The 27,300-nt window shown below is 38.0% G+C and overlaps 1 protein-coding gene across 1 annotated transcript in view; it reads left to right on the top strand.

Annotated features, from left to right (window-relative positions):
- LOC113061742 (CXADR-like membrane protein) overlaps positions 1-27,043 on the top strand; it is an 83,747-nt gene extending 56,704 nt beyond the window's left edge. Inside the window, exons 2-7 of the mRNA XM_026231144.1 lie at positions 1,693-1,850; positions 9,921-10,116; positions 13,125-13,292; positions 15,543-15,665; positions 19,607-19,748; positions 21,755-27,043. Coding sequence (XP_026086929.1) covers positions 1,693-1,850; positions 9,921-10,116; positions 13,125-13,292; positions 15,543-15,665; positions 19,607-19,748; positions 21,755-22,094 — 1,127 coding nt within the window. The 3' untranslated portion in view covers positions 22,095-27,043. The remainder of the gene's footprint in view (positions 1-1,692; positions 1,851-9,920; positions 10,117-13,124; positions 13,293-15,542; positions 15,666-19,606; positions 19,749-21,754) is intronic.
- Positions 27,044-27,300: the final 257 nt, after the last annotated feature.

The following is a 27,300-nucleotide window of genomic DNA, read 5'->3' as shown; positions in this document are numbered from 1 at the left end:
ACCATAAATCAGATGCATTAGAGCCCATTGACTTTGTATCATGACACAGTAGGTCCAGTGTTTCGGCACAGGTGGTGTCTCATTGATTGAGGACAGTCCCTCATGCATGTCAGTCATCTAATCAAGCCGTGCTTCGCCAGTGACAGGTGGCACATGCATTCTTAACATGACATGATGATTGCCAAATGAGCACAGCCAGACAAAACACAATTAAAACAGCACATCTATCAGTCCAAAGCTCATTCCCTTTCCTATTCCCTTGGGTTAAAGAGCTAAAATGAGGAAATGTCATAATATTTACAGAAGTACAATGTATGTGTATGCTGGCATCATTTTAGCAAAAGTTGCATACGTGAAGAGTCTACAGCTATTTGCGATATCCGGCAGCAGATTAAGTGTAATGTTATGCTAATGCCAGTGCTCCATAAATATCTGTTGGTTTTGCATATATAAGACTAGTGAAGCTGAAAGTATTCTGTATTGTTTGTATTGCAACCTCCACGCAGCAGGTAGAAAAAATTGCGCATCTCATCCCATTCCTCCCTCATGGGAACAAAGTAGTCTGCAAATCCCCACGACGCCTGTCTTTAATGCTACTCAAGCCTCCAGCAATGTCCAACAGCCTCCAGTAAATTAGCCGGGATCCCTGTGGCAGGAAGAACTCTGGGCTCATAGAGGCCCTATCTGAAATAGCATACTCGATGTGGACATGCTGTTTGGTGGTGCATTTGTAAATGTATAAATCAGAAGAGTGGGTAAAAATGTGACTATCTGGGATTTTGGGACTTTGTTAACCTTCCAAAGTTGCACTTAAATATTTCTATGTGATGCTGCAGTGTTTTTTCGTTAAACTAAATTATAATTTCAGTCATGTAGTGGAACTTTATTGACATTGTTGAAAACCTAACCTGCAAAATGAATGTTAAGAACATTTAAAACAACATGAAATGGCATTCATAACACATTTAGATACTGGATTGTATTCCCATGTAAAACATTCAGTGGGAAATTGTGAAAAAGGGACTTTTTATCCACCGGGATTTGACTGGATCATAATGGGATATGATATGATTGTTGGAGATATTTTTTATTTCTCTGCCCAAAGGCCTTGATTACATCAGCAGAACTAAGAGTTACGGTTTGACTGGTTAGCATGGTGCAGTTAGCCTTTCAATTTTTGTATTTATTTTTTATTACTTATATATTTTTTTTTTTCATTAGAATGTCACGGCTGAATTAATCTTTATTCCTTTTTCACACACATTATGATTATGAGGCATATTAACGATTAATAAAAACTTATTTTGTGCAGTTTCTTGCACAATGCTACAGTATGTTATGACCTCAAAATATTTTTACCATAGTGCATGATTTGTATTCAAATTCATTTTGATGTTTGTATCACATAACCAGCTCCATATGTTTGCCATAGTAAAATTGCTTAGTAGCGCACCCGGTATAGCATTAGACTTGTGATGTGGAGGACGCAGGGGCGAGTCCTGTGAAACACAAGTCACAATATAATAGCTCAAAGACTTGTAGAAGCCAGTTAAAATGGCATGGTTGTTTCAATATCAGTCAGGTTCAGGTTAGAGTTTAGTGTAGGTGCTACACAATAGAGCATGAACATTTTATAACATATGCCATTGTGTGATCTTATAGACATGTTGTGTGTGTGTCTTTTATTTACAGTACTGTTGAGTTTGCTCTCGGCCGGGGCTCAGACCGAGATGAAGCGGGTTGTTGGGGACAATGCCACATTGCCTTGTCATCACCAGTTCTGGCAGTCGAATGGGCAAACACTGGACATAGAATGGCTCCTGCAGAAACCCAACATCAAACAGCGCGTGGTAAGAGATATTTTGCTCTTTATGCCCTCACAATGTCTTCTCTCATTGTTTCTTATCTCTGTATTTCTGTTTCACTTAGATTTCTCTTGATGTGAGTTTTGATGTGAGTTTATAACAGCCTAGTGAAAATTTCCAGCTGAAGTACATGCTATGTAGTTTGACCAGGGTAATGTTATCTTGCTCAAATGGTCAAAAGACACTATTTTGGAAGTCCACTTTCTACAAACTACAAGTACCTTTGCAACTACAGTACATGTCAGCTACCAGTGATTAGAGTATTAGTTATCGTCTGCTTAATATCTCCTAACACTTTATTTTGATGGTCCCCCAACAGACATTCTACTGACTATAAGTAACTTTGCAAGTACATGTCAACTTATTGTACTAACCTTAACCCTAACCCTAACCTATTACAGTCTATTTTTTTATTTATTTATTTATTTTTTTTATGTGACGCTAATGTATTTTTCCTGTATTTGCTAAATATGCACATTTTGATGATAACAAAACAAATGGATCCATTATTATCATTAGGACCCAAGCAGAGAAAGTGGTATTTAAAAACATGCATACGTGCTACAAACTACATATATCATACATACTAATAGTATATGAAACTCTGGACATGTATAATTCTCATTGGGCCAATCAAATTTTACTTTGACATTTGTTTGCTCTGCCCATTGGGAAGTCAGCTATTTTGGATTTTGTGTAAATACATAAACTTTTAAATTCTCCTCTTAGAGGATTCATGTGATTGCCACCAAATTGTCTTTCTTTCTTTCTTTCTTTCTTTCTTTCTTTCTTTCTTTCTTTCTTTCTTTCTTTTTTTCTAATTATACTTTTTTAAGTGGAAAGTTGTCACAAGGTTGTGTGCCCTTCCTGTAACCATCATATTTTTCTCTTTTTCAAGTAACTATTCCAAAGAATAAGAATAAGAATAAATCAAAATTACATCATAATCCTTTAATATAATAAAAATTTAATAAAAGTTAACTCTTCTGACACAAGCGAATGTCTCTTTTTTTTATCTTTGTCAGTAGGGCACGAGTATAAAATCTTAACCTTGCAAGCTACCATGTAGCAGTCTCTCAGAACACCCTAGCAACCACACAAAACATCCTAGCAACTGCCTAGTTTTGATTGTCATCTCTCTCTCAATGATACCACAGTCAAAAATGACTGCCTTCATGGTTTCACAGTCTGAGGCTTGTGAGCACTGTGCTTCTCTGCTTTCCTGCCATACTGTCACAAGTCTAAATCAGTTTTTTTTCTACACATCTCTCTTTGAAATGCACACCCACCTGGGACGTGTGTATCAGTATACCTAACAGATGCTTCACCCATCTCTCTTCTCCCTCGCTCTCATGGAAACACATTCAGATAAGAGCTTTGTCTTATCTGCCTAAAGAGAGAATCTTTCACTGTGAAACTAACATTGTTTGAACATAGCTTTGGGTTTAGGTATCCGTTATATATTAGTGTGCTGTAATTCATCAGGGGGAAGTCAATATGTGTCAGTCAGGAGATATGCCACAGATTAAATTAATTTTCTGATTGCGATAAGGCTTTTTATTCCCACACATAACAGACAAAGATCTTTTCCTTTGTTTGAAAGTCAACGCAGATCTGTTTCTGAATCAGTTGAGATTTCATTTCAGTAGACAGACAGGCCTAAAAAGAAACTTGCATCAGAGTCTTTTAAGTCTATGGGACGGGGTTGCCCATCACATGCAATATTTAATAGAAAGATAACATTTGAGACACCATTAATTAAAATCAGGGTTCTAAATTAACACCCGCCTACCCGCCAAATGCAGGTTAAAATTCATTTTGGCGGGTGTTAATTTAAAATTTATTAGCCAGTTTGGCTGGTGATGCATGACATGAGGTTCTGTTCTTGGTCATTTATCCCCCGGGCAGCACTTCCTACATTTCCCACGAACACTGTGCTGTAATGCTACATGATTACGTTTCATATGCTCATTGGCTGCACGCAGTTTGCAGTGAAACCAGCGCGAAAAAACATGGAAACGAATAGCGTCCATCAGAAAACACAAGGAAGAAGAATGAATGGAGCCAGAGCAGGGAGCATAGACTGAAAGAGGAGGGAGTTAGCTATTAAAGAAAAAAAATAAGATTAAACTAAATGTGGCGGTGGTTGGGACAGATTTCTGGGGGCGAAAAGAGGAACGAGGCAGGGGATGAGGATATTACGGAGAGCCCCGCACGTCACCTGTAGGAGAAAAAAAATCAATCCGTGATGACGCTTTTGCAATCCGTCCCCTCAGTTTATAAACCGTACTCACAAATTCATAAACTGTTCCCTCCGTTTAACAAATTGTACCCACGGTTTAACTCAGGCAGGTGGGGTGGATGGATCTTAGGTATAATAAAATCAGAAAAATAAGTCTTCATGCATGTTAAGAAAGAATTGTAGACAAGCATTTACAAAACTGTCAAAGTTTATTTAAAAATAAAGCAATTCATGAATTATTTTCTTGTAATCATTTATTTAGCCTACAAATTAAAATGATAAAAATAACTTTATTTTTATTTTTATTATTATTATATATTATTATACAGGTTATGCATAAGAATCTTTTATCCAAAACAATTTACAACAGGAACGGGAAAAAACAGGAAAAATTTACTCCAGAGTTAGTCACAATGCCAGGTTTATTTTACAATAATAATCAGTTGCTATTATAAGATTATTCCTTTATTATTATTAAACCTATTCCACATAATAATAGTCAATAAAACTGTATGTTAACAGGAGCTTGCTGCATGAATCCGTGAGTACGGTTTACAGATCCGTGGGAACGTATTGTGAAAGTGTGCGCACGGATTATGAATTTGTGGGTACGGATTCAAAAACCGAGGGTACGGTTTACAAAAACTGAGCGCACGGATTGGAAATTCGTGGGCACAATTTGTTAAACCAAGGTAACAGTTTATGATTTCGTGAGTACGGTTTATAAACTGATGTTTTTCATGCCAACAATGTTAATAAAATGATCAAATGCATTTAGTGGCACTCATAATTTGTTATTTTTACCGAAAAAAAAAAAAAACGATGTTGAATAGACGGACAGATGGCTGTTGTAAAGGTGTTCTGGGTGGATGCTAGGTTGTTACTGGGAGGTTGCTAGCTAGAGTGTTGTGGGTGATTACAAGCTGGTTGTTAGGGTGTTGCTGGGTGTTTTTTAATGTGTTTTCATTGGTTGCTAGGAAGTTGCTAGGGTGTTTAGGGTGGATGCTAGGGTATTGCTAGGTTGTTCTGTGTGGTTCATAGAGTGTTGCTAGATACTTATTGGGTGTTCTGGGTGGTTGCTAGCCAGTTTCTAGGGCTTTTTTTTGGGTGGTTGCTAGGCAGTTACATTGTGGTGTTGCAAGGTGGTTGCTAGGGTGGTCTGGGTGGTTGCTAGGGTTTCGCTAAGTGCTTACAGGGTGTTCTGCTTGGTTGCTAGCCAGGATGTTGTGGGTGGTTGCTAGTTGGTTGCTAGGGTGTTGCTAGGAATTTTACTAGGCCATTGCTAGGTGTGTGTTAGGGTGTTCCGGGCGATTTCTAGGCAGTTGACAGACTGTTGTGTGTGGTTGCTTGTATTTTACTAAGTTGTTGTTAGGGTGCTCTGGGTGGTTGCTAGGCTTTTGCTAGTTTGTTCTGGGTGGTTGCTAGGGTGTTGCTAAGTGGTTATTGGTTACTGGGTATTTTGGGTGCTTGCTAGCCAGGATGTTGTGGGTGGCTGCTATTTGTTTGCTAGGTTGTTGCTAGGTAGTTTACTAGGCCACTGCACTGTAAAAACGACAACTCAAAATTGTTCACCTTACTAAGATTTTTGCATTCACTGACAACAAAATTGCTAGTTGTAACTTGAACTATCTGTTGTAAGCCACTTGATCTCACTTTCAGACGTTTCTCAGGAAAAGTTCATCTTATTTTATAAATTGAGTTGATTTTATTTTGAAGTTGTAGTTGACACCCAGTTAGATTGAGGTCAACTTATCTGTGCATGCTCATTTGAAATTTGTCATGGCAACCAGCTGCGACGGGGTTTCCAAGGATTTTCCAGGAGCTCCCTTTGAAAGTTTGCGTCCGCCAGCAATAACTTTCCCTGACGTCATTGTCAAAGAGAAAAAATCTTAAACCTGATGTATTTGATTTGGGCATAATATTTATTGTTTACATTGTGGAATTGTAAAGCTGTTTGTGCCAAAGTCATTCAAATAAACATTCATAAATTAACTGGTTTACTGTCAGTGGATGATTTAAAGAGCCAGTAAGATGAAAATTTGTAAGCTTCCTGTCACTGTATCACTGTAAATCCATCCAAGGTTAAAAAACATTGTAATTTTGTCAAAATATCATTTTAAAATGACCTCAATTCTCAGAGATCCCCAATCGGTTCGTGCAAAGCTGTTCAAAAGATTCAGTTTCCTTAAACCCCACCTTTCGATAGAATGCTGTGTTCTGATTGGTCAACAGAAGTAGTCAGTTTTGATTGGTTGTTCTGTACACAACTTCACGGTAAACAATGCATTAGCTTCTTTTTGGGGTGAATTGTGTATTATTTCTCTCATCGCGAAGCAAACAGTAAAATAAAAAACTTGAACAGTCTTGCTGCTTTTTCTTCTGTGTGTGTGTATTCAAGCCGCGCGCTTCAGTTTGAATCTGAATAGCGCGTTAAGCGCGGGGGCGTGATCAGATTAGATATAATGAAGGGAGACATGAAAAACGGACATCACATTGTTTTCCTATGGATAACTTTATCACAGAATATTTTCGGGCAGCACTTGTTTAGTTTTAAAGTAGACATGTCAAGCTTTCTATAGATATCTCTCTCGTGTATCTTCGTTGAGTATTCACGGAGTTACTGACGTGTTTGTAAATGAAGATCATCAGCACAAAGGCTGCAGACAGCACACATACTGATAAGACGCTCGGGAGAAAACTAACACATAAGTATAAAATCATACTTACAGGTTATGATTCGGAGATGCTTGTTGGTCCAAATAAAGTTGGTAATGAACCCTCTTTTATGGCCAAAGACTTTGAAAATCCCGCCTTGAACTCACTGAGATTAGAAAAGCAGTCATCAGTGTAATGTTGTGAACACAACAAAAGGGATTTGTTGTACTGCTCTGGTATTGTGGTAAAAATGAATTTTAGCCATTGGTTCTTCTGATCTTCATTCTTTGGCAGTGAAAATAAAACAAACTTGCATTAACAATTAAAAACACACTGTCTCCTCGACATGATGCTACCACACCAACCAGAGCGTCTGTGTGTGGGGGGGGGGTGAGGCAGGTCAGAGTTCCGTTTCTCTCAAGACGGTAGGCGGAGATTATTATGCAAAGTGTTCCTAGTGACGTACATAGAGATGGGCAAAAGATTTGAAATCTATAACGACTCGTTTCAGCGATTCAGAGTCGACTCCTTATTTTAGAAGCCAATAACTTTATAAATCATTTACTTTTTGGTTTAATTACTTTGCACATTGTTTACACTGATGGACAGCTACATCATACACTGTAATACAGGTAATTTTTTATTTAATTTTTGAGCCCATCTGTGTAGCTCTTTAATGTGGGGAGGTAATTTAAACTCAAAATAGTAAGTTATTACAGGGAATGGTGATCTGAACTCAAAATAGTAAGCTTTTACAGACTTGGAAGTTCCAGTAACTTTAATTAATAAATGTAGTTGTCAAAACTTAATAATTGTAGTTCTTCAAAACTGAAAAAATTAAGTTGATATCTTCAACTCAAAAATTATGTGCAGTCGGTTGCCTTGAAAATTTTAGTTGAACTAACTTTTTATTTTTTACAGTGTGCTAGCTGGTTGTTAGGGTGTTCTGGGTGGTTGTTAAGCAGTTGCTAGGGTGTTCTGGATTGTTGCTGAGTGGTTGCTAGTCTAAGCTTATTTAAACCGGTCTCCCATTTTACTAATAAAAAAAAAAAAATAGCTAATAGAACAGACTGAGTCTGTTTTTTATTTACATTCCAGAACCTCTTTCTTTGAAGTGAAGCCATAACCCGTGACTCAGATGTAAATCATGTTTGAGAAGATTATGCTAGAGAAGATTTTTCTGGTGTCAATTGTAATCTCAATAAATAAATATGACATAGAGCATCATGTTATGACTTGTCAGTGATGCAGAATGCATACAATAAGAATCACAGATGTTTTGCCAGAAATGCAGATGCAACTCAGCAGAAGTTGAGTTGTGCAGCAACTTTTTCTCATGAAGTTTTTTCATGTCTGTCGCGCTGTGGTGTGTGTGTGAGATGAGCAGCAGTCGCAGACGGCTCTGGCAGGTGGACCCGACCCCAGGTCTGTTGATGTGTAGTGGCATCAGTGTTTAGTCCTTTACCTCAGGCATTCAGGAGGCTCTCACTGTCAAACTGTGTGTGAGTGTGTTGGCAGCTGTGTTGTGTGCGACAGCCATTTAGCATCTTTTCCATGGCAGTCAGCACAGGTAGAGGTTCTTATATTACAAACCCTTTTGTCTTTTGTACGGAGTATTACCGTTGTCGCAAATCAGACAGAGAATAAGGGAACAACTAAATGTGAACATATAAAGCAGATAAAGCTGACTGCAACCATATTTAGTAACTGTAGTTACTGATTACATGTAAACTGGATTACACAATCAGATTCCAAAAATTTAAGTTCTTATAATCAAATTGTATTACATTTTAAAATGCCCATAATCAGAATATAGTGACTTTTGTACAAATTACATTATAACATATTATTAACACAATGGCAGTAAATTGTTAATAATTTAATTTGCCCCATTTTTTTTCTCTCTTAAATTTTCCTTTATAAAATTCTACTGCTTTTATACAACTTTTCATCAACTCACAAACCTCTTTAGTTTGGTTGCCGTGATTTTGCCAAGTAAGCCATGTTACTGGATCAACATCTATTGATGATCCTGGATCAACATTATTGTCCCAAAATATAGACACCTAAACCTAACCCTACCCTTTTTTATTCCTAAAATTAGTGGGAAATTAAAGCTGATTAACAAGAGCATAGAGCCGCCTAACTATGATTGTAAGCCTAAAACAGATTGTTCCTTAAAAGTTATATCTCAGTTTTGATTGGTTGATTGGAATGTTGTTCCAGGATCAACATCCTTGTTGTATATAGGTGCTATTTGGAAAATCCTGGCATAATGCAATGTTTAAACTTCAGGAAAAAAAAAGGAAAAAAAAAAGAATGGAATTTATTTTAGGTCAAATGTAATCTAAAAGTAATCAAAAAGTAGTCTTCTGGAATTTAAATCTTGTCAGTTTTACACCTGAGGCGGTGCAAGTTTATGGAATCTTTGAAAACTCAATAAATTTTACTGTGAGTGATGACACACTGACTGCTCCAAGATGGCGGATACGTCGACATATCTGGAGCTGTCAAATGTGGCATCTACCTATTCATATTTAAGTTAATATGAGTTTTGGCATGTTTTAATTGTTTTAGCATGTTGCTATATCACAATTTGTGTGGTTTGATATTTTCTAATGCACTTCTGTGTGTTTATGAGTGTTTGAGTGGTTTCTTGTTGGCCCAAGTCAAAATCCACCCCGGGTTTCAATGATAATCAGGTTTCTGGATTTTTTTTTTTTTTTTTTAATCCATTAAACCACAAACCATAAGTCTAATCAACTAATAGTTTCCCTTTCCTCCAAAGTCACATGATGTTAATTATTATTCATGTACTTCTAGCACAGATGCTGAGAGACAAGTTAAATGCCAGAGTTTAATAATTAAGGCTAAGGGTCTAGTATGCTAATAGATATATTTCATTTGACATGAATGAAAACAAGGTTATTATGGATAGAATTACTACACAATATGTGCTTCTGGATCACATTTTCTTTTTCCTATGGATCTTTGTGAAGGAATCAGTGTTACATCTGCAAGTGATGCATCTTTTTTTACTTAGTGTATTTGAATCCTGTTCAGGCTATTTTATGTTGGCATCAACTGAAATATGATGTCTGTCTCTACTGATTTCTTTCATCTATATTTACACAAAAGTTCTGTCTCTTTTATTTCAGATCATTACATTCTTCAACAACGAGGTCTACACTAACGACAACCATGCCAGTCGTCTGTCCTTTGCGGGCGACTACCTGAACGGAGACGCCTCTCTCCTGATCAGCGACCTGCAGCTGACCGACTCTGGAGAATACCACTGTAAGGTCAAGACTGGCGGCAAATACCACTGGAGCCAAGTCAACCTCATTGTGCTGGGTAAGGCTCATCTTCCTGGAATCAGCGGCCAATCATTTCCTCCATCAGCCAGCCTCGCTGTCATTCGATTTTATCGGTCAGATTAGAAAATTTGGCCATTGTTTACATAACCTAGAAGTATGAATGGTTGCATTCGCTGGCCAGACATTCTCAACACTGATGGCTGGTGAGGTTTGCTTCACTTTGGATGGTAAATGGAAAGGATGTTCATTTTAAATGGTGGGATGAGGGAACATTGATTGAGCTCGATCTCTTAAAAACAGAAGAGACAGAATTATGTGATTTCTCTTCTTCTACCAAACAGTTTACTGTCATCCCAAATGAGGTCCAGATGAGCTTCTTAAGATTTGATATTTTGCTATGTCTGGTTTCCATTATTAGAGCGCAGGGTTTCCAAGCCATCATTCAATCACAGTATCTCTGACACCACAGCTCTCAGCCAAGAGAAGAACAGCCTCATCTCTATGCTCTTGGTGCATAGTCCCTATTTTCAGGGACTTGCAGCTTATGCCGAGGAGTTTGAAGTTGTATATCACGTCTTCATTTTATTTCCTAAGTCATTTTATTAACAGATTAGTACGCTAGCCACAGAGGGACAGGATATTGGGGTAGAGTTGAAAGAAAGAGAAAGAGAGAGAGAAATGGGAGGACGGATTGATGTAAATGCGGCATCCACCCTAGAGTTTCTCTCATTTATTAACATATCACAGAAGATTAGCTCAATACTGCCTTCCCATAATCCCCCTTCTCCACCCCGTCTACTCTTCTTTCTCTTCCCTCTCCATCACTCTATAAACACATTACTGAGAGCTAGTGCTCGCATTATTATGTTATTTTAAACAGGTATTTTGCTAGTTTATTAAAATTTGCAGTTGAGAGTAGACAGGAAATGATCATGGGAGGGTTGCACCATCCTGATCTCACAGCAATTGGCACATATGTTACGAGGTGGCTAATTTGTATGATTTGTATGTCCTAAATCATTTGTATTTTATGAGTTGCGCTATTTGTATGAAACTGTACAAATGACCTACACCAAGTGCCACGTTCAAACTTTGCGGGGCCCTGGACTAAAGCAGCTGCGGGGCCCCCCCCCCATACCCCTGTTATAGACTACGCATGTTATATTCAGTGAACAAAAAGCATATAAAGATGTCCACATTCTGAAATAAATGCTCGTGAAATAAAAATAAACAATGCGCACGTCATAATCCCATATAGGCTATTTACATCATGGAGGAATAATTTTACAAATCAGAAACAGCCCAGCAAATAAAATCATTTAAATATCACTCACCACTAAAAGGGCTTCTTCCTGCTCTTCTTCAATGAGAATTCCTCAATTAAATCCTCATTCTTCATACAAAAATGTCATGGAATTGTGACTGCACATACAGTATATGTAATAATTTAGGAGGGCGATATTCTGTGAAATTACTGTCCGTCTATGAAATGTCAGTGAATAAATAATTTTAAACAATGGCACTTAAAGATTTGAACTGAAATGTTATTGCAACCATGTAGCCTATGAATGCATGAAAATTATTATTATTATTTTGTTTATTTTTATTTTTTATGAAAGAGAACATATAGGGTGTGGCCTGCTTTTGATGCTTGAATTTGGCTTTCAATAATGAGGTCCAAGTTTATTAGCTAATACACTAGAAGTAGGCTATACATTTTTAAAAATTATAATTTTGTTTCTCTATTTAACAACATTAACTTACAATAGTGAAAGACATCTTCTCTCAAGTAGATTGTATTTTTTCTAGCTGTAGGGCTGGCAAAATCTCTAGCCCGACGTCCTGGGGCTATTGTGTTTTCCAGTCGGTCTACCAAATACAGATCTCCTGCGGGTCCTTAAAACTCCTGAAGTGAGTAGTATCAAACTTAAGGCCATTCAAAGATTTAGATAAGTTAAGTAGTATAAGAAATGTCTTAATTATGATTTCAAGAGGTCTTACAGTTGGGGACGGAAAGACAAGAGACGCGACATGGCTGGATTAATCTTCAAAGGGCAATGATGTCATTGAATAAATATGAGTCTTTATCTGAATGTATCTGAAGGTAACCGACTATGAAACTTCCACAATTTTAATTGTTTCATATAAGATCTGATCAAATCATTTTTTGGCTGTGGAGCAAAGACAAATATATACTAGCAGTAACTCCATAACACATCACTTCTGGTGTGTTTGTGTGTTTATAGAGAGGGTCAGTAGGGCCAAAAGGGGCCACAGAGGTCTACAGGCTGTCTCTTAACTGCCATTCAGCCTCCAGACAAATCCCTCTGGCCAGGTCCTTCTAACTGACCCCAGAACAGTTTAGAGCAGTGCTGCGGTAAGCAGGATGCCATTGGGACTGCTCTGAGGTCACTTGGTAACTGTTGTGAGGCAGTGAGGTCTTTGATTTGGCTTCTGTGTTGATGCAGATGTGCTGTGTAATATCAGAGGGGAGTTAAAAGCAGTCAGTGCACAGGACAACAAACCCTGACCCCTGACCCCTGCCACCCCAAATTCAGATTGATTGCATCTTTGATATAGATTTCCCTCCAAAAACTGCCCGTGTGCTGTTTGAAACTTTTTTGAAATTTGAAATTTTGAAACACTGCTTCAAAGTTCTAGACTACATATAGTTTGTGTTCAATAGCGAGTTCCGTTTTTACATTTTTCATTTTTTAAATGTAGCATTTGATTTATAACAATGACACTCTTTATTTCATGTTTCATGCTAAAAATTCACCATCCCTGATGCAAAAGCACAGGCATTTTTCTGGATGCCTGTCACTAAACCAGTAGGTGGTGTATATTAGCCATCAGAAATCTGGACCTGTAAGTAATTGGTCGTAGGTTTAAACACCACAAGTGTTGATCCTTGAAGTATCGCTGTTATGTCAATGAAAAAGCATGTAAGCACCTGTGGACTCTTTCTATAGTAAGTTACTTTGGATATAAATATAAAATGACTAAACTTAACTTTAACACACATTCTCGTGTCCTTGCTCACAGTGAAGCCATCTAAACCCCGCTGCTGGATGGAAGGCCGGCTTCTGGAGGGCAGTGACGTGAAACTGAGCTGTAAGTCTTCAGATGGATCCGACCCTATTCACTACAAGTGGGAGAGAGTTCTGGATAAGGGCAAGAGCGTGGGAAAACTGCCTCCCCTCGCACTCATCGGTGAGTCAAACACCCCGAAGCCTCGCAAACAAGACTAGAGCAAATCAGACCTTTTTCTGGACAAAGGAGGGTTTGTGCATTCACTTCCTGCTCACTGTCATAAATAACAGTCTTGAAAGTTCTGATGCCATGAACATCACACACTTTGCAGCAAATGCATCGAGGAGTTTTGCACAGAAGTTGCATATTAAACCTGTGCACCCTGAACCTCAAATATTGTGTGGCGAACAGACAAGGAGATTAGATCTCATCTGCTCTTTTGATATTAGCCTCTATGCATAAGGGCTGGGCACTATTATATCAGGACAGGCAGCGCAAATGAAAACACAAACATAATCTTTTTGAGCAACTCAAATCAACTGATTTGTAGTCACATGTTGCTTCAAACATAAATTGAAGATTAATTCCTGTTCAAAGGCTGTTTCGAAAGACTGCATTTATTTGTAATATTGTGAAATATTATGTTTTCCATTTGAATATATCTTAAAATATAATGTATTCCTGTGATGCAATACTGAATGTTGAGCATCATTACTGCAGTCTTCAGTGTTGCATGATCCTTCAAAAAGCATTTCAATATGCTGATTTGGTGTTCAAGAAACAATTCTGACTATTATAAATGTTAAAAATGGTTGTGTTATTCAGTGTTTTGTGGATTTTTTTGTCTTTTTTGTATTATATTATATTATATTATATTATATTATATTATATTATATTATATTATATTATATTAAGTAATTGTTAATTTAATTAAGTTAAAGGATTTATTTCAGTTTAGAATTCTTTGATGAATAGATCATTTTTACAGTCACTTTTGGTCAATCTAATGCATGCTTGCTTAATAAAATCATTCATTTGTTTCTTCATTTTTTTGAACAGTAGATTTCTGACTTTAGACCAGTAGTTTTAGTTTTCCAGCTAAACTTTGTTATGAAATAAGCTTTTACTTTGAGAAACACTGATATTAAAATTGCAGATATCAGTTACACCTCGCCCACTTCTAGAATGCATCATATGGAGCTTGAATAGGCAAATAAAATGTCTAAACAATGTCTTGAATACATAATTATATACAGCAAAAGATGTTCAATTGCCTTTGGCTGTTATTACATTAGAATTCAATCTCATTCAGTTCTGCTTGGGAAAACGGAACGACAAAAGTGCAAGAACTACACAAATTCGAGTGTAATGGCTACGCAGACGGGACTGAGTAATGCAGTGATTCAGAGCGATTTCTCCTGCTGACACAAGATCATCAGAGCACCATATTGTTTTACAATCTATTTAGCCGAATGCAGTCAGTGCTGCGGGAGAGACGGACCGTACCCTCACCCAAACTCAACAATTAACCAGCCTCATCAATGACCACCTGCTCACTCCAATCAGCTTTCTCTGGCCGATAAGCACTCCACCGTCCCAGAATTCACAGCAGACAGTGGATGAGAGAGAAGAATGATGATACAGGGATACAGGGATAAAAGAGGAGGCATTAGATCCTAGATGAGTAAATGATCCTGGCGACTCGAATCGCTCCGGCTGACAAACGCTCCTCACTCTGAAGTTCTCAGTTCTCAGGACACGAGTGCTTTCTCAACATTTAGTGTTCATCTCATCTGCTGGAATTCAGTAGAACCGTGAATCTCCTTCATGCGCACAAACATTCATTCATTCATTCACTTCGCTGGGCTCACTCTCACTTTACTCCTTGATTAAAACACAAGCCTGTAAAGCAGGGCAGTAAAGGAAGTGGTATAAGATTGTTAACACTGCTTACGTTGTTTTGTAGGTTTTATAGAGAAACTAACATAATCATGCTTCATCAGCATTGTGTCCTTGAGCAACGGACCTACAGTAACACAATACACATACAAAAAAAAAAAAAAAAAAAAAAAAATAATAATAATAATAATAATAATAAAATTAAATGAAATGTCAAAATATGATAAAACACACCAAGATCAAATTATTAATATATATATATATATATATATATATATATATATATATATATATATATATATATATATATATATATATATATATTTTTTTTTTTTTTTTTTAAGTAATAGAAGTTTTTGTATGGTTTTAGTTGTAGTTAACTAATAACCTTGAATGTGATCACTGTGTCTTAAGTGTGGCTGCAGAAATGAACAATCACAATTGCCAAAACAACCTTATTACCTAATAGATTGTAGTCGAACCTCAGCTTGTTGTATGTACAGTTATATAAGTATTATTTCCCATTTTCAGATCTGAAGAACCCAGAGATGGTGACCTTGAGGAACTTGACACAGGACAGCTCCGGGGTCTACAAGTGCACCGCCAGCAACGATGTAGGAGAGGAGAACTGTATCATCGAGGTCACAATGCAATGTGAGTTCTGCTCTGAGGTCAGCCTGTGCCCTGGGCCTCAGACGCTTGTAATTAGTGTGGATGTTATGATACTCGGATCAGTCGGTGGAGGCGCTTTTAGCTTGGAGCCACAGCCTCAGTGTGATGGATGGAGGCTGTTTCCACACTGCCTTTTATTATGGGGATCATGCGTTGTTTCGTGGCAAGCAGCTTTTAATATTTTAATGCATAGTATGGTCACACCAAATGCTGATTTCATTTAGTTAAGTTAATAGAAGTTAATTAATAAAATCTATTTATGACGGCATCCTCACTTTTTTACACAAGAGCCTAAACTTTGCACTGTACTGTAGCTTTGCAGGTTTCCTGAAGTGTTCTGGAGACATGGTCACAGTTCTTCTGGATTGAGTCTGTCTCAGTTTGTTCAGTTTCTTCATGTTATTCCAGACAGACTGATGATGATCAGATCAGATCTCTGTGTGGAGCACTGGCTGCAAACAAAAATATCACTGATTATTACATTTAATGGCAAAAATATTGTTTGGAAATGTAAACTGATATTTCCTACTGACACACTACAGCAAAAGATAGAAATAACTGATTTCAAACCATTTTTTGTTGGTGAAAATACTAGTGGCTTACGACTTTTGCACAGTACTGTACACAATTTCGTAATTCTGACATTTTTTCTTCAGAATTCAGAATTTACATTTTGCCAATCAGATTTTTTCTCTGAATTCTGCGTTTATCATCTCTTATCAATTCTGTTGTTTCTGCAAAGAAATAATATTACCAAAAAACAAATAAAAAGGTATTCTAAAAGTTAAAATCTCACAATTTTGAATTTTCTTTCTGGAAATGTGAGTTTTTTTTTCAATCTTGTGATTCTGTTCTTTTTTTTTCTTTTCTTTTTCTTTTTTTTTACCACAAATTAAAAAAATTATAACGGTAATTTGAACTTTTTCGTCAAATTCTGAAAAAAAAAAATATATATATATATATATATATATAATTATTTAATTGCAAGATATATATTCAAAAACAAATGACAAGCTTAGAATTCTTTATTTTTCCTTGCAATTATGAGTTTACATCTCACTAAAATAAAAATAAAAAAGATACAGTAATTGAGACTTTTTATCTCACAATTCTGTTTTTTTTCCTCATGATTATGAATTTATATCACATTATTCTTGTTTGTTTGTTTGTTTGTTTGTTTGTTTGTTTTTCATATATTAGATCTAGTTTATATACCGCCAAAAAAAAGTGATTGCGACTTTTCAGCCCACAATTTAAACTTTTTTTAAATTATTTTATTTTTTATTTTTTTGCAGTTTTGTGTTTAAATATCAAAAATTTGTTTTTATATCTTGCAATTTTGAGTTTATTTCTTACAACAAAAGTTGCAGTTACCTTTTTATAGCGGAAACAAGCTTTCCATTATTTTGCTGATTTGTTGTCTTGGAGAAAAAAATAATAATAATCTTTCTCTTTTTCTCACACACACACCTAAAGCAAACCTTTGAGCATTTTTACTTAAAATAAAAACTGCATTCTATATAATTTTTTTTTTCATGGACCAAAAAATTACTTGTCACTTGTGGAGACATTTTGTCCCCGTAACATGGGGGATACCAGGTACACACACACACACACACACACACACTAGGGATGTGCATCTCCATAACTGAGGCCGATGCGATACGCATCTCGATGCATAGCCAACGATACGATACATTAAAGATACATGAAGCAGCTAGCGATGCGATACGATACGATACACCTCTGTTACAATGCAGTGCGATCCGATTTCGATTCAACACGATTCGATGCGGTATGATGCAATGAAACAAATCATGCTATGCATTACATTATGTTACAGATACTTTTATTTCTTTGTTTCAGACAGCAAATCATAAATTAAGTAAAGTCATAAAGTGCCTTATGATTTGTATTGCATGACCCTTATACAAATAGGCTTTGGTAGTGCAAAAAAAAATTAAATAAAACCAAATGTTTTTTTCCTGTTTTGTCCCTGCTTAAACTTTTAAAAGCTCAAACATTTAACAGTGAAACAATTTAAGGATGCTGCTCAGAGGTAAACTGAAGAAATGTTCCATAACATGCTAGCAGATGAATGTGCTTTCAGGAGACAGGCTTACTCAGTGAACAGAAAACAGGTGCTATTTTGACATAACCAATAATAATATGAAGTACCAAAAAAAAAAAAAAAAAATTGTCAGTTATTTCATAACTGTACTCAAATGTAAAAAAAAATAATGAAAATAAAATAAACTAGTATAGGCAGTCACAGGCTGCTGTAAACCAGACTCATCAGATTAAATTTAACTTAAATATGCTCTTTTAAGGTTTTTCTTAAGAAATATCAGTTGATCCGAGCAGAACTGTTAGGCAACTTCGATTGAAAAAAAGTTTTGATCGTTTGCTCACCCGGCGTCCCGCTAGCAGTGGCAGGTTCAGCTAAATCCGAGTGAGAGGAGGAGGAGGAGGCGGCCGGCGTCTCCAAACTCACACCGTGTCGGCGATTCAGGTGTGTTGTCAGATTTGTCGTGCTGCCTGTATATTTTATAGCGGCACAACATATTTTACAAATTGCATGGGTTTTATCAAGATTTCCAGCTTTCTTATAAAAGCCAAAGTGTTTCCACACACTGGATTTGTAATTACTTGGTGGAGGATGCAGCTGCTCTACCTCTGCCATGTTAATCTATGTGACTTTCTTGACACGCCCCGGTCTCTGTGGTGTTTTGAAAGGCTACGTCATCACGCAACAGTGAAGAGAGACATACTTGAAAAACAGTTTAGAAGGGTGAAAACAATCTAAAAATATTATTCCTTTTCTAAATAATGAAAGTATAGTTATCTACTAATAATTATAAAGAAATAAATCTGGGTTTACCGATGCAGATATGTTAGAAACGATGCATCGCGATACAAAAGCCAATTTGAATCCGATGCACACTTTTTAAACAGATGCATCGCATCTTTAACTTTTTAAGCCGATGCACCGAGCGAATCGGGGAATCTTCCATCCCTAACACACACACACACACTTTCACTGAGCATTGGGAACTATAGAAAGCCAGAGTCTGGGCATTTGTCATCAATCTTGCTCAAACAGCCATCCTTCAGTGTGTGTGTGTAATGGGTTCAGAACAGGCAGAATAATTTAATGTTGTCCTGCACTTGTGCTAGTTTTTCTCAACGCAGGAAATGAAAATAATTTATTTGAAAGAGGCGTTTCACAGTTGTGGTTGGCAAAGTTTAATTTGGGTCGGCCTAATTCAGTTTCACTCGCAAGATATCTCATGAGAGCACTAATAATGTGTAACTACCATATGGGCTTCCCTGCTAAAAAAAACAATTAAACAATGAGCTAATCAAAAGCTATTTGTCAAACAAAAAATAATTGTCTCATAAAGATGCACTCAGTAAATTTTATTGATGTTGTGCTGGTCGATATGGCAGTGAACTTAAACTGAAACCCAGAGGCACGAATTTAGAAGCTGAAGTTGTCATACACAGTAGAAATGTGCTATTAGCAATCATGCATGATTCATTTGCTACACTATTTAATAATTGTTTACACCACTAAATAAAAATCAGACTTTTTTCTCAGAATTGTGCAATATAAACTCTAAATTGCAAGTTGTAAAGTAAAAATTATGTGACATAAACTCATGTAAACTCCCAGTTCAGACTTTTTTCAGTTTATATCTCTAAAAAAAAGGCACAATTATTATTATTATTTTTTTTGTTTTTTGTTTTTTGTTATTCAGTGGTGGAAGCGAGCCGTCCATAGAATACAAAATATGAGCATTTTCTCTTGTGTTCTCAGGTCTTTGCACCATACTGTAATTACCTGTATAATTATTGTATTTTTGTATTTAACTGGTCATCATGTGAGGATGTGAAGTGATGTGATATCCTGCTTTGTACAGATGTGCGGGGCATGGGTGTGGTGGCTGGTGCTGTGGTTGGCGTTTCATTCGGCGTTCTGCTCCTCATTCTCATCATCTGGCTGGTCTTCCGCAAAAAAGAAAAGAAGAAATATGAGGAGGAGGAGACACCTAATGAGATCAGGTGAGATCTCAGTATTGACTGTATTTTTATACTGTAGTTCCACTTTAACTCTTAATATTCCTGCAGCAGAAAAACTGTGACTGTGGTTTTGATTGTGTTCAGCACAGCTCTCTGCGTCACACTCTTCATATATAAATAGAGCAAACAGAATTTTTTTTACTGTCTATTGGCATCAGATATTTAAGTAAACATTTAAAAAATAAAATTAAACTTCTAGAATGTGTAAACAAACAAAAACTAAACTACATATACTATATAAAGGCCATTAATCAATCAATTAATTCATTCATTCATTCATTATTAATTTATTGTTTGAAAAAGGAGGCACACTTAGGCACAATGGCTCCTTCAGCTCCTTCCAGGATCTGGTTTAGGGTTAAAAAAAAAACACATTATTTTTTCAAATACTGTACATTATTGTTTCTCCTCTATGCCATGCCTTTCTGAGATGCACAATTTTTAACAAAGCACATCGGTCTGAAAAGCGGGGTGTGCTCTGATTGCTCAGGCCATGGCAGATTAAACATATACCCCCCCCGACACTGGAGCATGCTCTGGGGCTGACTGGGGATCTGGAGCCCTCCCTGGGCTCAATGGGTAATCAGGAGCCCTCCCTGTGCTTAACTGGAGGTCAGGAGCCCTCCCTGGGCTAAACGGGGAATCGGGGGTCCTCCCTGGGCTAAACGGGGAATCGGGAGTCCTCCCTGGGCTCAACGGGATATCGAGAGCCCTTCCTGGCCTTAACGGTGAAACTGGAGCCCTTCCTGAGCTTGACTAGGGTACAGGAGCCCATCCTGGGCTTGACTAGGGTACAGGAGCCCATCTTGGGCTAGACTCGGGTACAGGATCCCATCCTGGGCTTGACTCGGGTACAGGAGCACATCTTGGGCTAGACTCGGGTACAGGAGCCCATCTTGAGCTAGACTCAGGTACAGGAGCCCATCTTGGGCTAGACTCGGGTACAGGAGCACATCCTGGGATTGACTCGGGTACAGGAGCACATCTTGGGCTAGACTCGGGTACAGGAGCCCATCTTGAGCTAGACTCAGGTACAGGAGCCCATCTTGGGCTAGACTCGGGTACAGGAGCACATCCTGGGATTGACTCGGGTACAGGAGCCCATCTTGGGCTAGACTCGGGTACAGGAGCACATCCTGGGATTGACTCGGGTACAGGAGCACATCTTGGGCTAGACTCGGGTACAGGAGCCCATCTTGGGCTTGACTCGGGTACAGGAGCCCATCTTGGGCTAGACTCGGGTACAGGAGTCCATCCTGTGCTTGACTCGGGTACAGGAGCCCATCCTGTGATTGACTCGGGTACAGGAGCCCATCCTGGGCTAGACTCGGGTACAGGAGCCCATCCTGGGCTTGACTCGGGTACAGGAGCCCATCCTGGGCTAGAATCGGGTACAGGAGCCCATCCTGGTCTTGACTCTAGAACAGGAGCCAATCCTGGGTTTATCTTGGAAACAGGAGACCCTCCTGGGCTGAACTGGGGTTCAGGAGCCCATCTGTGAGCTATACTCAGGAACAGAAGCCCTTCTTGGGCTGAATTGGAAATTGGGAGCACTCCATGGGCTATACTCAGAAAAATTAGCCCCTCCTGGGCTGAACTGGGGATCGGCAGCCCTCCCTGGGATCAACGGGAGATCGATAGCCCTCCCTGGGCTCAACAGGAGATCAGGAGCCATCAGTTGACTGGTTCTGGATCGGGATCGGAGACTCTCCAGACACGTGGGGCCGTGTTTAAATGAGATGTTTTAGCATGGTGTGAACGAGTCTTAACTTTAATAAAGAATAACTCTTTGGGTTTGAGACTTTAGTCTTTGCAACTTTACAGAACTTTTTTTATGCACCAAGAGCTTGTACCACTCCAAACAGTAAGGAAAACTTGACTTTTAGTGCAGTGGCTGCTCCAGGTCCAGATAACTGATTGTATTTGTATCAATGTACCTGTATTTTTGACTTGTCTAACCAATGTCTATAATTATGTTACTTTTGTAGAGAGGATGCAGAAGCTCCAAAAGCCAAGCTGGTGAAGCCCAACTCCCTCTCCTCATCTCGCTCTGGCAGCTCCCGCTCTGGTGCTTCCTCAACACAGTCCATGGTGCACAACAGTGTTCCCCGAAGCCAACGTCCACGGCCACCTGCTGCTGCCGCCCTCAAGGAGAACGGACAACCCCACGGGTTTCCCCAGTCTCCCCCGGCCTACACGCAGGTCGTGCCTAAAACCCCAGAACCACCTGCCACCCCAAAATTCAAACCCCTCAGTCCTCCAATGGTCATGTCTATCCCAGCAGGCATCATTGTCCCTGCTCAAAGCAAGGCCTTTCAGACAGTGTAGAAAGTAAAGGAAACATGGCCTGGTACGGGTCTCAGTACAAGAAACCCACAGTGACTCTTTCAAAAATTGCAACTATGATTGGAAAAATAAAATACACACAAACACACACACAAACAAAACTATAAAATAAAAGCATAATTTAAAAAAAATGTAATCAATCATATAAAATCTAAAAAGTTGAATGCATATTTACAAGAGAAAATACACCGTTATTGCCCCCTTCTGAAGTATTAAAAGAGCACAGAGGAGGAACTGAAGAATATTTTTTTTATTTTTTTTTATTATTATTCTCATTCTTTGGTTCGCTCTCCTTCTTTTGATCTCATGGCACAGTCTGACTCTTTTTTCACATTATCTATTTTTCTTACTCTTTTTGAGCCCTTGAAGGCTTTGTGGGCGGTGGGGTGGAAAGATTTCCCCAAGTGCAGTTTATTTATTTATTGCATCAGAGAGACTAAAGGACCAAGGGCAGGCTGGGTTTATAAAACATGATGACAAGATGAAGGACCATCCGACACTGTAGAGAAATGAAGGATATTATCCAAGAACTTGTTTCTGTTGAAGGCAAGGGGGGGCGGCTCTGGGAATATGAACTGTCCATCCCATTCCCATTCATTTTTCCCAGAATTCAATGCAAACATTGATCTAGGTTCAGATATCAGAATCAAAGACAATCTTATTAATACCTTAACAATCCACTAAGAAGAAGTGATGTGATTGGAAAATATGTTCCCCGATGGACATTTCAGCAGATGGATGACATATCATTGATGCAGCGGCACAGAGAGACTAGCAGTTCAGTTATCATGTAACACACCATAGGGCAAATTCACCTTAGCATGCAACATTTCACAAAAAAAAAAAACAACCAAAAAAAAAAACAATTTTAACTGTATTTTTTATGTAAATTAGGCTAATATTATTTATTTCATCAAAAATAAATGCTACAATTTTTTGGCTATTACTGCACAAAAATGCAGACGATAAATTAAATTTAGTAAAAAGAGGTTTCATCTGTTTTCAGTAACAGTAACAGTAATTTATCACACAATGATTAAATGATGAAAGAAGAGCATTGTAAATTTTAGTTAGTCCACCTTAGACATTCTACTAACTATAAGTATCTTTGCAACTACATGTCAACTAGCAGTCATTAGAGTATTAGTGACTGTCTTCTAAGATTTTATTTTTAACCAACATTCAACTTACTTTAAGTAACTTTTCAAGTACATGTCAACTTATTTTACTAATCCTAACCTTACAGTCTACTAATACACTAATGAGAGTTAGTTAACATGTAGTTGCCATGTTACTGTACTTAGTATAACTTCTGAAGTATCAAAATCAAGTGTAACATTATATCCTGATGTATCATGCAGTCAAGAGCACTTTAATCACTGTTTCAGGTGCCTAGCATCGCTGTATGTACATTCCCAGTAAGGTACGCCAGATTGCAGTAGTCTGCTGTTTCCTTCACAACCTAGCATTTAGAACCGACCTGCGGAATTGTGGCTTGCAAAATGTAGCAGCCATAACCTGCTTTGCACAATTCCATTTGTGAGTCAACTGCTCTCAACACACTGATAGGCATTTTTGCAGTTACATCTATGTATAAACATGGAGCGTACTGTATGTCCTTGACAGAAAGTCTGCGGTCTGGTTGCAGATGTCATCCTCACTGTTTCAGTTTGTATTACATACCGAGAATGGTATATTTGTTACAGCTGTATTTCCAGTGATACTGAAACCAAAACCTGACATGAATACTATGAATGTGTACAAGTCAAAGACAGTTTTTTTTTCTTTTCCAGAATATCCAGTGGTACTACATAATAGCATATGAGGCACAAGTAACGACTCTAATCTCACAGTACTGTTGGACAAGTAATTGAAAGGGAATGCCATAACAGGGACTTATGTACAGAATGTGTGTGTGCATTTGCGGTACTCTCCTTCTAGTTAGTGTTTGCACCATGGTACAGTCCCAGGATTTTCCTAGGACCCTCTAACAGCAGGCTGTCTCAAGACGGCTGGCTCTTTGTGCCAGCCACCCCGCGGCTTCCTCTGCCAAGCGCTGTCAAAACCTTCTCCATTAGCGGTGTCTCGAAGCCCCTGGGAAAAGACCTTGCTTGGTGCATTTGTGAAATTTGAAATGGACAAGTTGCCTGTTTTGTGTGCCTTCACAGTGAATTTTTCCCCCGAGATTGCTTTTGTCCTTGGTTCTTTGCAATGTACCAGACAAAAAAAAAAAAAGGAAGCCTTGTGTAAAACGGCCCTCATCAACGGAGGGGGAGAGAGCACTCTGGCACAAAGAGGCAGTCCAAACACAGCCACACGAATAATGTACACTCTGTATTCATGATGTTGTTTTATATTGTACATACAGATAAATATATGCACACAATATCCTTTAAGTTATCGGTTGAAGATTGGGGTTATAGGTCATAATAAAGATGTAGATGAGGTATTATGCATTTTCAGAGAGTAATAATTGGTCATTGTAGCCCTTGACCCGCTCAGCTCCCTTTAATAAGTAAAATCATTTCTTTCTTGATGGCTACTTGTATATCTGCCATTGATGGACCTTAATATTTAATAGAGGATAAGCCATAAGACGTGAGGAAGCATGCATACAAAACTCTTTTTGGGCCAATTTCAAGTGTATGTGCCAACCTGGTTGCAGTCTGTAATGTAGCCGAGTGCTGTATATGCCAATTCGGCGCCTTCTTGTTTCCTTCCCCAGCAACTGTGTTTGATACCCACCGACACACCTCTTCCCAAGTGTACACACACACTACTTCCCGAGTGTACACAGGGTAACACAACCTCATAAATAGAGACACACTCAAGACGCACTCTCCAGAGCCACATTCTCCACGAGGCGGTGTAGGCAGTGTTGCTAACTGAACTGTTGTCAGTAAGTGTGATGGATGGGCTGTCATGCAGAGTAGGGAGTGAATAATGGGAATTGTAAGGAGAACACGGGGTAAACACCCTACATTGATACTCCAATACCTGAACCTCAGAAAAGAGACTGAAATGAAACCCATCCAATTGGACCTTCACAATATGGCTGTTTTTGTGGGCAGTTACTCTACTTGTCCAAGTCTTGAAATATTTGCTCTGTTCCAAATCCTATTGAGCTGCCTTGCTGTCTACTGCCTATATATGTAGGTGGCTTTACGGTTAGCATCCTAATAGAGTGCAATAGTGCCCATCCACCTTCAGTGGCCTTGGTTACTGAAGTATTTTTCTCATAGCTAGATTTTTTAAAAGTCTTCATTTAAGCATTATAAGCCATGAACCACACCAACCAGTTACAAGAAGGATCACATATTAAAAGCCTTGATTTGATGCTAAATTATATTTGATTTCAATAGAGCTTGGCGTTAATATGTTGCTTAGCTAATGACACACTCTAGTTATCATTTTCTGCTCTTTGTCAAACATCTTGGATGAATTTTTTTTTTCTATTTGAAATGCATCAGATGACTGCAATTTACAAAATGTGGCCTTGCTATCTACTGCCTACACAAATGAAGAGCCTCGGCAACATCCTGACTGACATATCCTAACTTGTACTGTTCAGTAAGGAACATATTAATGCCAAGATCTAACATGAAAGGGTGGGGATTGTGACTTTAATACAGATTCAAAGCTAAAGGTACATTTGGTACATTTGGGTTTCAGACTGGTACTGTAATAAGGCATGAAATGCATAATACACAAATATTGACTCAAATAGTCTGTTTTAATTATATCAATAAAGAAAATTTGGCTCTAACCAATTTAATTTATTTTATAATTTTTTTTTATTTTTATTATTAGTGCAATTCATTATGCGATAACATTATAAGATCCAGGCGATGCTTGCCATCAGAAGGTATATCAGAACCTTTTGGAACAGCCTTAAATGCTTTAAAATAATACCTACATAGGCAGCTCTGTAGGTTTTGTAATAGAACCATTGTTATAAGTATATTTTGTTCCCTTTTTAATTTTACGACATTACAGCACCAAACTAGCCAAAATTGGCCAGCTTTATTACAAGGAAAGCTGATTGAAAGCTTGCCTTCCAGCAGTTCTTTTCTCACATTCGGGCACTTAAGGTGATTTTTATTCCTTCCCCAGCATCTTCCAGCAAGAAGAACCGGTCTTTTTCCTCAGACAATTAATCTTTAGTGGCTATTATTTTAACACTGTTAAAGAGCTGGCATGGGTGTTTAGAAACCATCAGTGTATGTACACTCTTCCCTAGAGCCGCCAAAGCATCTGAAGCTGTGCTCACGTTGCAAGAGGACATTCAGTTTTAAATGGGAGCTTAATCCAGGGAATGAGTTAAGGTCCATCTGCGGTGTATTTGTGAGAAAACACTCTACTTAAAAGACGTACTTGACTGTGTATGTAGCCTCTAAACGATCATTGTTACCCAACTAAATAATGTTGGATGTCTGAAAAGGCTCCTTCGACTCCTCTTAGAAACTGTAGCAGTATGTGTTACTTCAAGGGGAATTATTTTCCATTGGAAAAGCAAAGGAATTGCATGTTATGGCCTAAAGGTCAGATATTGGGAATGCTTTGCTTCTGTGTTCATACCTGTATTCGGCTGAATATGTAAGTGTATATTTGACCAACATCCTCTCTGTCTCTTTTCATTCACTGTGCTTTCCTCTGTTATCTTGAGGTTTTTTTCTGTTCTTGTTTTGTTTGTGAATGTGGGAACTAAGGCCTGTATTTGCCTGAGAGTCCTTGTCTGGTTAGACTGAAGGGAAAATACTCATGATCTTCATTTCTCTTTGCTGTTGCAGACATTTTGAGTTTTGTAAACCAGTTTGTTCATTTTGAAGAAGATCCATTCTTGTAAATATGTCCCTCTACAAGTAAAAAAATGTATATTTTTACGTACTCTGAGTTATTAATACTTCATTTGCAAATAAAATATTCAACGACAAGCCATTTGGCAGCCCATTATTTGATTAATCCAAAGCGAAACTGCATGCATTTGTGTAAACGAATGTTTGTAGAAAGAAAAAAAAGTCCTTTATCATGAGCAATGTGGAAATGATGCTGAAAACAAAAGAGGCAAAATTCAAATATTATACAAAAATATTATAATTTGATTTGAGCTATTTTGTAGACAGTGAAATGAGTGAAGCAACTGATTTCATTAGACAACATTAATGTTCCCACACTCCAGTTTCATGCA

The sequence above is a fragment of the Carassius auratus genome, chromosome 43, assembly GCF_003368295.1.
Source record: "Carassius auratus strain Wakin chromosome 43, ASM336829v1, whole genome shotgun sequence".
In the NCBI taxonomy this organism is placed as follows: Eukaryota; Metazoa; Chordata; class Actinopteri; order Cypriniformes; family Cyprinidae; genus Carassius; species Carassius auratus.
Note: the sequence above shows the minus strand (reverse complement) of the source record. Positions and strands in the feature narration are given on the sequence as shown.